Raw genomic sequence first — 14,210 nt, forward strand, 5'->3', positions numbered from 1 at the left:
TGAAACTATCATTGATTCAATTTCCATTCAAGCAATACGCTGCTTGGAGTTGGCACAATGATTCACAGCCCTTTAAAATATGCTTATCAAATGAAACCCAAATTAACCTATTTTAGTCAATGTGCTTTCTCTCCTCTCATTTTTTTACTTTATGAAAGTGAATGAACTTTGTGTAAATAAAATGCATTAAACAAAAAACGTGTCTATTAGTTCACAAACGTTAAATAATGTAATCCTATATTTCTGCCAGTAGGGGACAACAAAACCCAATACAGGATTTGGCAGTTGCATCATTGTGCACTGGTATCAGTTTATTAATCGACATCACCGTGGATACCAAATTCAACGTCCATCTTACGTAAGATATAGTGGGCGGTGGGAATCGTTGCGCCTGGCTATAATGAACCTGGCTTAGTAGTAAGGCGCTGTTGGGATTCTCCTCGGCTGTAGAGTTCAGAGTTATGCTCCATGCATCATATGGTAATGTGTCCTGTTAGCAGTAATGTTTCCCAAAAGGGGTGCTCATTTTGTTGACAAAAAAATAAATAAAATCGATTTCAGTTCCTTCATGGAACGTAAAGGTATTAAGCAATCATTTAATTACAAAGTCAACAATGAAAGTAGAAATTTGTCTTCGGAAGTAAAACGTACAATTGCTGATAGCGAGGGTTTTTTTGCCATGGAATTTCACAGAGCTTTGCATTTGGCAGAACAATCCAGTCTTCATTTGCTTTTGAAAGATGAAGGCGTCTACTTTATTGGTGTCAACATACTTCTGCATGCGGTACTTTAGAAGAAGGAAGGTGTCGCAATGTTTTCCAGCGTACATTATTCACGCATTGCTAAAATCGCTGTGCTTTTGGAGACCAGTTCCTTCTTTAAGCGGAGCTTCTCTGAGCAGTCTAGCATATAGTGTCACAGCAATGTCTTGTGATGGTATCGACAGATCTCTTAAATACTTTTTATTATGTCGGCAGGTGTCCAGAGGACAGTAGAAATCCCTTGGCACGGGAAAGAAAGTAATGTTGTCCATTATCAGTGATCAGTAGGTGCTTGGTATGAACTCTGGACCCACAATCTTCTGTTCACACCAAGGTGCAGGCCGAAACCATGGAACCTGTTCATCTTGCTCCCGTGGTTGTCTCCAGACTTTGAGGTTGTCACCCTGTCCATAGTCATTCTGATAGCTGTGTGCATTTCATGCTCTTCTATGTCTGGAGTCTCTGGGCTCTTCACCTCATCAAGTTCACCTCAGCTGTAAAAAAAAAAAAAAAATTATAATAATAAAATTTTAAAAAGACATTAAAAAAAATGACAGAACTGGATTAGAATGGAGAACAGAGCCCCGTGGAATGTTCTGAACTGGACATTCTAATGTTGATGATGTCACATCAACACTGTACTGTAGAATACTGGTGATGGAAAGAAATAGGGTTCTCGAACACTGACTGAGAACATAAAACACTGCAGAAGGCCTCTCGGGCTCTGCGTGATAAGGGTCGAAGTGTAGAATAACAGTTAGGGGAAGGCGGGCTGTAATTCAAGAGGCTGCAGGTTCAATCTCCACGTGTGGCACTGCTGTTGAACCCTTGAGCAACGGGGCTGCTTCTGCGAAAATACCCAGCTGTCTAAATACATTTTAAAGTAAAAATGTATGTAGCTTTCTCAGGATAAGATGGTTGGCTTAATGTAAATGGGAGGGCATGTTTCTGTTATACAGATGACACTGAAGATGGTCTGCTGCTAAGGTCCATGACTGGGACCTGGAAGGTTGGTGGTTCAAGCCCCGGTGTAGCCACAATAAGATTTGCACAGCTGCTGGGCCTTTGAGCAAGGCTGTTAACCCCGCATTGCTCCAGGGGGGATTGTCCCCTGCTCAGTCTAATCAACTGCAAGTCGCTTTGAATAAAAGCATCAGCTAAATAACAAAAAAATGTGTATGTGTACTCTCGCAGTTTATTCCTAAATTTCCCGACAGTCCTGTCTGACATCGTTGGGTCCACAGTCCACACCCTGGTTTCCATCAGCGAAGCGCATGCAGGCGGGGGGCGGAGCTTACTGGCATAGTCCTGGGGGGTCATTGGTTGGGAGATGACCCGGCTGAAGGCCGCCACCCACTCCCTCTGCTCGCTCTCCAGCTCGCACATGAAGACGAACTGGCGCCACGGCGTCTCCACGGTGACGCCAAACTTCCACTTGTTGCCGCGGGCGCCTTTGGGCTCGCTCTCCCGCACAGAGTAGCCCCGGGCCGCTGTGCCGAGGAAGGCCACGCCCAGCTCCACCGCGTCCTGCAGCCGCACACGCCATCACACACGCGTGTACACGCGCACACAATAACACGTGTTTACAGGCACATGCAATCACACACGCCATCACATGCGTGTACACACGCATGCAATCACACACGCGGTGTACACGCACACACAAATTGTTATCGGAAACAGAAAGAGAGAACTTGCGAGAAAGCTGTGTCCTTAAACCAGCTTTGCACTCAAAAGTGCAAGGAGGACTCTTACCAACTGGGTTTTAAAATAGAGCAGCTTCCTGTCCTGAGCATCGAGCACAAACCACCTCTTTTTGAAGGGCTCCCGCTGCTGAAACACACACAGGCACAGTCACCCTGAGACACAAAGGCCTAAATATAGAGTGACACCTCGCTGCTCCAATGCGCAGAATTGTTTGCAGAACTGTTTGCAGAGCTGTGTGTGCTGTGTGATGGTAAATGAGCCTGTGTGTGCTGTGTGATGGTAAATTAGTCTGTGTGCTGTGTGATGGTAAATGAGCCGTGTGTGCTGTGTGATGGTAAATGAGCCGTGTGTGCTGTGTGATGGTAAATGAGCCTGTGTGTGCTGTGTGATGGTAAATGAGCCTGTGTGTGCTGTGTGATGGTAAATGAGCCCGTGTGCTGTGTGATGGTAAATGAGCTGTGTGTGCTGTGTGATGGTAAATGAGCCGTGTGTGCTGTGTGATGGTAAATGAGCTGTGTGTGCTGTGTGATGGTAAATGAGCCATGTGTGCTGTGTGATGGTAAATGAGCCTGTGTGTGCTGTGTGATGGTAAATGAGCCTGTGTGTGCTGTGTGATGGTAAATGAGCCTGTGTGCTGTGTGATGGTAAATGAGCTGTGTGTGCTGTGTGATGGTAAATGAGCCTGTGTGCTGTGTGATGATAAATGAGCCGTGTGTGCTGTGTGATGAGCCTGTGTGTGCTGTGTGATGGTAAATGAGCCGTGTGTGCTGTGTGATGGTAAATGAGCTGTGTGTGCTGTGTGATGGTAAATGAGCCTGTGTGTGCTGTGTGATGGTAAATGAGCCGTGTGTGCTGTGTGATGGTAAATGAGCCGTGTGTGCTGTGTGATGGTAAATGAGCCGTGTGTGCTGTGTGATGGTAAATGAGCCTGTGTGTGCTGTGTGATGGTAAATGAGCCGTGTGTGCTGTGTGATGGTAAATGAGCCTGTGTGTGCTGTGTGATGGTAAATGAGCCGTGTGTGCTGTGTGATGGTAAATGAGCCGTGTGTGCTGTGTGATGGTAAATGAGCCTGTGTGTGCTGTGTGATGGTAAATGAGCTGTGTGTGCTGTGTGATGGTAAATGAGCCGTGTGTGCTGTGTGATGGTAAATGAGCCTGTGTGTGCTGTGTGATGGTAAATGAGCTGTGTGTGCTGTGTGATGGTAAATGAGCTGTGTGTGCTGTGTGATGGTAAATGAGCCATGTGTGCTGTGTGATGGTAAATGAGCCACCCACCAGTGGGCCGGTTTTCTCCATGTACCCTTCTTTGAGGTAATTTCGGGTTATCCAGGGCTGCAGCTTCAGGAGACAGGGGAAAGCACAGGGGTGAGGGAACACGACAGGCACACTCATGCACACAATCGCCGGATGAATCGAAATGAATGAATGAGGCCAACGGTGCCAAAAAAAACTATTAATTACGAAAAATATACATAAATACAATTTCTCACTGAATAATATGCACTCTGGAACCTAAGTTGATTTAAAATAAACTAATAAATAGATAAACAAATATAAACCTTTCCGAATCTTCAAAGTGTAAATTTTGCCACTTCCTCTTCATATCATACTGTAGTGTATTTGTCGACTGTGCGAATCCAAATATAGCTTTGTAATACTGAAGCTGGCGTCACGGCTGAGTCACAAGTGTTTCCATTTGAATTGTCTGTGTCTGTGTGGGCCATTCTTTGACTAGCTTCAGTGTAGGCCTGTCAGAAACTGGGGATTGTTAGGTCCTTTCCACACAGGGAACTGATGACTGAAGCATTCATTCCCTTTAAAATAAATCAAGCAGGTGATATTGCTAATGATGCATAGACTTGTGCTGCATTATAAGACCAGTGGGAGCTCTATGAAACACCGGTGGAGGAAGGTGCCCACCTGACAACTCTGTGAAATACTGTCACTAGCACCCTCTTGGCTAGTGTGCACATCGTTGTCCCTTGCCTGTTATTTGGGTGATAGGAGTCATGCTAGTTCAGGAACATCTGAGCTGGGCCTTAATGCACAGCCGCCACCCCCCACCCCCCTTCCCATCATGAACACAGGCTAACACCATAGCCTGTGTAATGTAAAAATGAGATTATTTTCATTCTCACTTCACTGTCAGTGGCTGTGGGGAAGGCCGTCTGCAGGTAGGCCAATCGGGCTGCTCGGATGGCGTTGAACCAGTTGACGATCTCCTATGAAATCACAGTATTTTAGAGTCACTCCTTCTGTGGAGGGAGAGGAGGGAGGAGGCAGAGGCTAACAGGGCATGAAGAGACAGCGTGTAACCCACTCACACACACACACTCACACACACACACTCATACACACTCACACTCACACACACTCACACACACTCACACACACACACTCACACACACACATGCGCACACATACACACTCACACACACACACAGACACGCACACACACACGCAGAGACACACTCACACACACTCACACACACACACACACACACTCACACATACACTCACACACACACACACACTCACACAGACACACACACACGCACACACGCACACAAACACGCACAGACACACTCACACACACTCACACACACACACACACTCAGACACATGCTCAGACACACTCACACACACATACACACTCACACACAGACACACACAAACACACACAGACACGCACACACACACGCACAGACTTGCACAAACACACTCACACACACACACACACACACACACACACACACTCACACACAGGCACGCACACACACGCACAGACATGCACAAACACACGCACAGACACACAGACGCACACAGACACAGAGCATGGAGAAAACAGTGTGTAACACAGACACACACACAGACACACACTGTGTCCAAATCCACGGGATTTAAAATGCTGCTTCAACACAGAGACGATTTACAGTTATGGTGTTTGGCAGATGCCTTCAGCCAAGGTGACTTATAAAAGCTGCCAAAAGGCTTTTAACATTACAGTGAGACTAGTATTTGAATGGCTTCATATAGATTCCACCCCAGTAACGGGAAGCTTTGTGCCTCTCCACAGTCCTACACTGCAGCTAACACAAAATGTCCTCACAATGTTACCGAAACGTTTTTTCAATTCTGGAACATTTAGTGTCAGCTGGGTACTAACCTCTACAGAAACCATCTGCTTACTATAGTTTCAATAGTAACTACAGAGTAACTATAGGTTACTGTAGATTCTATAGATAGATTCTCTATAGTAAACAGATGGCCAACTCCTGTGTTCCTACCATCTTCTGATTCCTGGTGGCTCTGGTTGGTAACAGCAGTTTCCGGTGCTTTCTTACAGCGAAGAGTCACAGGAAGGTGAGCCCAAGGGCTCGACACCCATAGCCAGTGCAATCCCCCTTGGACACTCCCCTTCAGGTGACAAGATGCACCAGCCAACTTGGAAGGTTTCTATTTTAATATTAGACACTGAACTTCAAATGTTGAAAACAGTACTTTGTGTAGACCCCGCAGTCAGCCTGTACAGTAGGGGACCAAAAGTCTGAGAAAACTACTCTGAACTATTTCACTATTTATCAAGGGCAAATACAGTAATGTTTTCTTGAATACAAAGAGTAAATCAGAGGATCATAATTGCATTATTCCTTGATAAATAATGAAAAGAACCACTGGAAGGACTTGATGGTATCCTCAGACTTTTGGACCCCACAGTAGAGTGTCTGGTCCAGGTCACTCAGACTTTTGGACCCCACTGTAGACCCTGTGGTCCAGGTCACTCAGACTTTTGGACCCCACAGTAGACCCTGTAGTCCAGGTCACTCAGACTTTTGGACCCCACATTAGACCCTGCGGTCCAGGTCACTCAGACTTTTGGACCCCACAGTAGACTGTGTGGTCCAGGCCACTCAGACTTCTGGACCCCGCTGTAGACCCTGTGGGCTGATGTCCAGGTCACCTGGCCATCAGTGTGGTACAGGAACAGGTTCCGGGTGTGGTCTTCACACAGGTAGGTCAGCTGGAGGCCATGTGGGTGGCCGATCTTCTCTGGCTGGAAGGAGGCGTTTAGCGTCTTCACGGCGATGACGGCTTTGGGCCCTTTGGATGGCTGTTGGTGAGGACGTGAGGGAGGAGGATTAGGCAGCGCACCGTAGACTGCAGACAAATACGGACCAAGTGCCTGTTACGTCACCCACTGACTATCCATGCGCTTGTGAAAAGTGTTGTACAGTTAGGAGCCAGTCTGCGCAGTAGGGAAGCCGATGTGGCTCCTCCACTAAACATGTGAGAGAGAGTGATGTGATCTATCCCTGTTTTGTCCACAAAGCATTGTTGTATTGTCCTAATAACACAATAACTTATAGGAAATCGGCACACGGGGAGGCATTAGGTGAAATAAAAACACAGATTGTGACATTTTCTCGTGGGAGAAAAACTATTGACATATTTTGACCATAATGGTCCCGTTGACTTTACATTGAATGACGTATACTCGAGCCCGCTGTGTTTGCTCCTCACTGCAAGGACTTCATTACCAGCTGACATGTTGAGATCGAAGGACAGAAAGTGAGAGAAAGAGGGAGGGAGAGGCAGAGGTGGAACGTCCAGGGAGTCAGTCCCGTCACGTGTTGCTTCCAGACGACCCAGGGAAGGGATTGGCAGAGGTGCCCAGAGGCCCTGCGTGAAGGGGGTTAGGGTCAGGGGCCAGGCCTACTCACAAGGTCAGAGGTGAAGTATCTGAGGGTGAAATCCCGGTCAGACAGGACGAATCTCCTCTTCAGGAACTGTCCATTATCTCTGCCTTTCTTCCACAGAGACCCCGCATACAGGCCTGGGGAGGAACCAACAAAAACTATCCTCAAGACCTCATCAACAATCTTAGGATCACAACAAAAACTATCCTCAAGACCTCCTAGGCACTCCTATGATCAACAAAAACTATCCAAGCCTGCATCAGTGATTCCACTAGAACCAGGTAACAAACACAGTGTAATATGGGTTCTAAGAGTGGGCTCTGGAGTGCGGGAGAGGTAGAGGTGCAGGTGTATGCTGGGGTTCATGTAGCGGGGTTAGCTCGGCTAGAAGGTGCAGTGAAAGCGAAGGCTCGTAGCAGGTAACCGCGACAACACTCCCCGATGACGTAACCCTCAAACTCAAAAGAACGTTGTTGCCCTTGACTAGAGGCGAGTTCGTCTTTAGCTGACTGCCAACGCGTTCGTCTGCCAATTCTTTGGACGGGCGAGAGGCCGGGGGTTCAAATCCCACCTCGGACTCGGGCGAACCTCTCGCCCGTTACATTCACACAGAGAACCTCTAACCTCTGGGACTGGGAGTGCAGCTGAGGCCGGTGGGGGAGCGGAGCGTCGCCTTACCCGAACTGTAGACCTGCTGCAGGTGCACGCCCTGACTGCTGAACTCCTGCCTCTCGTACTTGGCCCTGATCCACTGCTCCCGCAGGACCCTGAGGGGGAGAGGGACACCCCGAATATTCACACCCAACCCCTCAAACACACCCACAGTCTGAACAAGAGCGCCACTGACAACTGACTCCACTGGAGCTTAAGCACATTCGCTTGATTGATGATCAATTCGCCTGAATGGTGAAAGAGCTGCACTATCTCCTTAAAATGGTCAGTTGTGTTCTTTAATCCCAATACTGAATCCAATTAATGCAGCTATATGTTGGGATGGAGAAAAAACGAGGAGCATCTCTGGCACGTCAGGACCAGGGTTGCCTACTCCAGAAAAAAAGATTGCAGTACATGATTGACAGATAGATTATTGCATTTATACAGTGGTGTCCATATGGATTTGGAGAGTTGGTACAATTTCTGTTCTCCTGTTTCATTTCAATTTCAGTATTTTTGGTATTTACATCCATAGTGATGCGTGTAGGAATCATATCCCTTTTTATACATAGCTTCCCCACAACTAAACAACTTGCCAGCAAATGTCTCTTTGCCCTGGTGTAAAATGACCAGCTTGAAATCCAAGCTGTTTCAAAACATAGCTTGAGCTGGTCAAACCATGTTGAGTATGGAGCTGGTCTAACTGGTCAACCAGCTACCGGCCGTTTCGAAACATAGCTTGAGTAGTTTTTTTTTTCCCAGCAGGGTGGATTTCTCAGATTTTTCAACGTAGGAGCACATGTGCTCTGTGGGGAAAAAATGCTAGTGTAGAGAGCCTTGATAAGTTTCTCTGCATAGCTCATGAGTTGAATAATGTGAGCCTGTTCATGGTCAAACTTCCACACTCCATGAAAACTGTCCTTTAGTACCACAAGCTTTCAACTTGGCTCACATTCTTCTCTTGAATAAAGACTGTAACATAAACGTAGTACAGTCGGCCATGACCGGTCAGGATGGGTCAGGGGAGTCACACAGTGGCATTGTTTTGATCCTTATTACCCCCTGGCCTTCAGCCACTCAACAGTCTCTGCTTTGTCCTGGTAAGCTGTTCCAAGCGTGAACAACTTCCTGTGAGTCAGAAATACTTCCTGTTATCAGAGAAAATTTTGTGTCGCTGGGTTAAAATGTTCATCTTGGAGCGTTATTATCAAGTGTATGAATCTCAATCTTTCACAGCTTCACTCCAATGTCCTGCTAACCTTAATGATATGAAGCATGTTAACTAACCCATCCCATTTAATCCCTTTTAGATTTGTGAAAGGTTCTGTCAGCCGTAGCCCTTTGAGTTCGTAAATGTGCAATTAGAATGTTCTTAGCTTCTAATGCTGATGCAACAATCAAGACTGGTAACTGAAAAAAAATGAGTTCTAGAACACTGACTTAGACTAAAAAAACAACTTTTTTTTAAAACCTCCTCTTCACTGGGTTAAGGAAGCAGCCAAAGTGTACCACAGAGTTCAGTGTGTGTACCCCGCACCAGGACACCTGGGCCATCTGATGCAGAAGAGTAGTCCTTCCTCTCGACAACAAGGCAGCGCCTCCTCTTCCTTCCTCTGCCCACACTGCTGTGCTCGGTCAAAGTTCCTCTACTTCCCCAAATCACACAGGTTTTTCTTATAATGTCACACCCTCAAACGAATGCACTCAATCATGCCGGAAACCTTCCCCAGTACTGCGGACACTGTTTACCGTCACCACACACCACACACAGATGACCCAAATAAACAAATGACAGTACGTACAGTTGGTAATAAATAAATAAAAATTAAGCAAGGTTGAACTTTTTCTGATGCTAGGGCCACTCAAAGCCATCGGATTCTGTGCTGAACATGTTTAATGTACGGCGTTTTCACCGCCGTTGAAGTGTATGTTCAAGCAGGGAATGAAAATGTTTTCAGCGTATCTAATACCGACTTCTCTGAAAGTAGGGCAGTGACGGTTATTTTTCCTTGCCAACACACATTTATTAAACAATGTTCTTCGTGAATATAAGGCCTGAGTTAGTGTAACAATTCCAGGTCAGGCCATGATTGATTTCGGGAGCCGATGCCCGAGAGCGCTACTCACACACAGTCCTGCTCCCGCGGGCGGTAGTAGAATGGCGGGACGGCCATTTCGTATAGCTCCCTCGCAGAGGCGTTCCCATTGGCCCTCATGAACTACAAGTTCCCAGCCGCACACGCACCCAAAAAAAAAGACAATACAAAGAAATGGCGTGAAACTGCGGTCAGTTGCAGAGTTCTAAGCATCCCGGCATGCAAATGCCTTTGTGTTAATGTATTGGACAGTGTTATTTTCTAGCACAGATAGTATTTGTCTAAATCTGTGTAAAGATTAATGAGTAATGTAACATTTACCTTCGATTTATTCAGTGAATAGTGTGCAATTGTCCATCACAAGTTTTTAGAATTCTGAGATATTTGAATTTTCTAATTTCTAATTTCTAATTTCCCTTTCAACTGCAATAAACACTCAATCAAGTGACCAATCCCAGTAATCGCTCATTTGTTTAAAGGAATACACCAACATTTCGGGAAATATACCTTATTCTGACTTACCCAGACTTAGACGAGAAGTTAGATTTCATTTTCGGGCATTCGCAGTTTCCATGTTAGCATAACGTGTTAGCTTAGCATAAAGACTTGAAGCCTATAGGAGTCAGTAGCCTACCTCTGTCAAAGTGAAGAAATACACCTTACCTGAAATTTTTGTGCATTTGAAATACACGTGCGGGGATAAAATTGTAAAAACATGAGACGTCTGGGTAAGTTGGGAAAAAACTTTGGTACATTTCCCAAAATGTTAATCGCAAAGTACATTTGGGAAGACTTGGCTCCCACCCTAGTTTAACCCAGTCATAAACATATGGTGCTAATAGCCTACCCAGCCAGGCTCTACCCAAGGCAGGCTCTACCCAGCCAGGCTCTACCCAGTCAGGCTCTACCCAGTCAGGCTCTACCCAGCCAGGCTCTACCCAGTCAGGCTCTACCCAGTCAGGCTCTACCCAGCCAGGCTCTACCCAGCCAGGCTCTACCCAGCCAGGCTCTACCCAGCCAGGCTCTACCCAAGTCAGGCTCTACCCAGTCAGGCTCTACCCAGGCAGGCTCTACCCAAGGCAGGCTCTACCCAGCCAGGCCCTACCCAAGGCAGGCTCTACCCAGCCAGGCTCTCCCCAGCCAGGCTCTACCCAGTCAGGCTCTACCCAGGCAGGCTCTACCCAAGGCAGGCTCTACCCAGCCAGGCCCTACCCAAGGCAGGCTCTACCCAGCCAGGCTCTACCCAAGGCAGGTTCTACCCAGCCAGGCTCTACCCAGCCAGGCTCTACCCAGCCAGGCTCTACCCAGCCAGGCTCTACCCAAGGCAGGCTCTACCCAGCCAGGCTCTACCCAGCCAGGCTCTACCCAAGGCAGGCTCTCCCCAGCCAGGCTCTACCCAGCCAGGCTCTACCCAGCCAGGCTCTACCCAGCCAGACTCTACCCAGCCAGGCGGTGGCCTACCTGCACCAGCTCGTCGTCCCACAGGTCCAGGCGTATGGATTTAATGCGGCTGCCGTTGGTCAGGTTCCGGTGTGTTCCAGAGCAGGTGAGGCACACGAAGACGCCCAGCGTGCAAGAGGCCCAGTCTGGGTCTGACACGTAAGGGAGAACACGTAACCACGCGGCCGCAATCGTTACATGACATCACGTCCTGGCGTGACCACATAGATATGGGCCGGCCTGTAGCGTAGTGGTGAAGGTAAATGACTGGGACACGCAAGGTCGGTGGTTCCAATCCCAGTGTAGCCACAATAAGATATGCACAGCCGTTGGGCCCTTGAGCAAGGCCCTTAACCCTCCATTGCACCAGGGGAGGATTGTCTCCTGCTTAGTCTAATCAACTGTACGTCGGTCTGGATAAGAGCGTCTGCCAAATGCCAATAAACCCAAATATAATTCCAACGCTTGAAGAATACATGAACTAGCATACCACGGTTGGCAGCTAGAATACCCCGAGTACAACAATAACTACATATAAGTGCTATTATAATCTATGGCATACACAAGGCTAATCATGGTGGTGAGGTAGGGAGGGAAAGGTGCAGCCTGAAGAGATGAGTCTTCAGTCTGTGCTTGAAGGTGGTGAAAGACTCTACTGTTCTGACATCCACAGGAAGGTCACCCCACCACCGTGGGGCCAGAGTTGACACTCTTTAAGCCTTTAAGCTGGAAGATTACATTAGATAAACATGTATAATAATGTATATTTTTTAATCTGACGCTTTTATCCAAAGTGACTTATAGTTTTATAGTTGATCAGGCTAAGCAGGACAATCCCCCCTTGGAGCAATGTGAGGTTAAGGGCCTTTGCTCAAGGGCCCAACAGATGCACTGATGACATGGCTGATGGATGACATGACATGACATGACATGACATGACATGATACAGGGGCGACATGGCTTAGGCAGTAAGAGCAGTCGTCTGGCAGTCAGAGGGTTGCCGGTTTGATCCCCCACCCGGGCTGTGTCGAAGTGTCCCTGAGCAAGACAGCTAACCCCCAAATGCTCCTGACGAGCTGGTCGGCACCTTGCATGGCAGCCAATCGCCGTCAGTGTGTGAGTGTGTGTATGAATGGGTGAATGAGAAGCATCAATTGTACAGAGCTTTGGATAAAGGCGCTATAAAAATACAAAGCATTTACCATTTACCGTGATGAAATTGTGGCTACACTTGTAGTTGAACCACCAACCTTCCAAGTGCCAGTCAAGCACCTTAGCCACAAGGCTACAGGCTGCTTGACAGTTTATGACAGAGTTCAAAATGAAACCTGCGACATTTTACACTTTATTTACTGAGTCACTGTTCACGAACACACATACATTAGCTAATACATCATTATACTCTTACTGCAGAGTATATAACATTGTTTTCAACCTGTAGGATCAATGCACACACAAACAGTGGCCAGTTGTCCAAAAAGACTGCTCTGTCAGGTTATGCACTAAACCTGAATTAATTTACAGAGGTGCGTTCAGTTTGAAAATGCAATTGTGTTTTAAACCGGAAGTTATCTTTTTTCAGATGGCACTTTAAAAAGAATTCCGGATACATGTTATTGGACAGTTCGGTTTTTTTTTTGGGTTTTTTTATAAACAAAATGTTCTTGAAATGTAAAATATAAAAAAAACGATGTCGGAATTAAAACGGATAACTTTAGTTATTTTTGTTCTGAACTTTTTGAACAGTTAAACTGAGGCACTGAAATAAATGACACTCACCCGGAGATCCACAGTCGGCGCAACGGTTGTTATCGGGCTGTTTCACCAAATCCAGTAGAATCTTCTTATTTCGGTCATGATAAGCCATAGGTTAAAAAAATAATAATAATAATAATAAAATAAATAACAGTTTTGCAGTCTTATTTACAAAACCGCCTGTTGATATTTGTTAAACAAAGTTTGAGGCATCTTTAAAAACAGATTCACTGATGTTTCACAAAATAAAAGGTGCTTTTTTTCCTCTCAAAAAACAGCCACGATTTCTTTCCAACGCATGCATGGGTAGAATGAAAATCTATTAACAAATTACCCTTTTACTCATTGATTTACCAACCCGTTTAAAATCGAGACAATACGCGACGGAACCCATGTGTAGCGGGTACTGTACTTATATACGTTTCAAAGGGAACGTGTAAGTGAACGCGCCGTTACCAGGTAACACAGTAAATAAAATCAGTGACGCAAAGCAAAAATGCCGTTCACAATCGTGCACAAAGCGCAAGAAAACACTTCTTTCTTAGAAAAAAAATAAGAGCGCGTTAATGTGTCCTGTCAGCTTGAACAAGTCTGACCCCACCTCTCATTAACAAGGCGGGTTTTTTTTCTCACCCTTCTATTGTATGTAAACTCTAAAGACTGTTGCCTGTTAAAACCCGCAGGCAGTAGTGATGATTGAAGCTCCCACAATCAACCAACAACAGTTTAACCCATTAAATCTCGTGGGTTTTTTGCATTCATTCCATTTTTCACCCTGCAATTTTTGATCACTATGGTAGAAGGATATAACGTTTGTAAGCGTTAAAACTCGTGGTTCGATCTCTATAACATTGATTTGGTGACAACAGTTCCTTATTTCATAACATGTGGGTGGCAAAACAAGTGTGAAGGGACCTCACATAATGTCAGTATCCTTTTCACGGCTAGGGTCCAGCGAACCAAATGCATTATAGTTTCTAATTCTAAAAAGCCTCAATGATCTGTATCCACTCAAAAACAGAAAATATTTCAAGTGTGAAAAAAAATCTACCAATACCACTGTGGTTGACCTTCTGTAACTTTGTTTTTAATAATATTTA

At 46.1% G+C, this 14,210-nt stretch overlaps 1 protein-coding gene across 5 annotated transcripts; it reads right to left on the bottom strand.

The window, feature by feature from the left end:
• Window positions 1–277: 277 nt before the first annotated feature.
• On the bottom strand, window positions 278–13,770 carry adap2 (ArfGAP with dual PH domains 2). Of its 5 annotated transcripts, none has more exons than XM_061224045.1 (12): window positions 13,469–13,770; window positions 13,135–13,198; window positions 11,377–11,507; window positions 9,947–10,038; window positions 7,844–7,932; window positions 7,190–7,302; window positions 6,430–6,579; window positions 4,607–4,690; window positions 3,744–3,806; window positions 2,517–2,591; window positions 2,060–2,288; window positions 278–1,255 (listed from the first exon to the last, which is right to left on the bottom strand). In XM_061224045.1, exons 1-12 carry the CDS (start codon window positions 13,502–13,504, stop codon window positions 1,233–1,235), a joined length of 1,149 nt encoding a protein of 382 aa, XP_061080029.1. In that variant the 5' UTR covers window positions 13,505–13,770; the 3' UTR covers window positions 278–1,232. The 5 variants fall into 5 exon arrangements, with proteins under 5 accessions (XP_061080029.1, XP_061080028.1, XP_061080032.1 ...); XM_061224044.1 differs by having other exon boundaries at window positions 2,517–2,594; window positions 13,469–13,769; XM_061224048.1 differs by having other exon boundaries at window positions 13,135–13,770.
• Between the last annotated feature and the right edge of the window lie 440 nt (window positions 13,771–14,210).

Source organism: Conger conger, chromosome 16 (genome assembly GCF_963514075.1).
Source record: "Conger conger chromosome 16, fConCon1.1, whole genome shotgun sequence".
NCBI classification, from domain to species: Eukaryota; Metazoa; Chordata; class Actinopteri; order Anguilliformes; family Congridae; genus Conger; species Conger conger.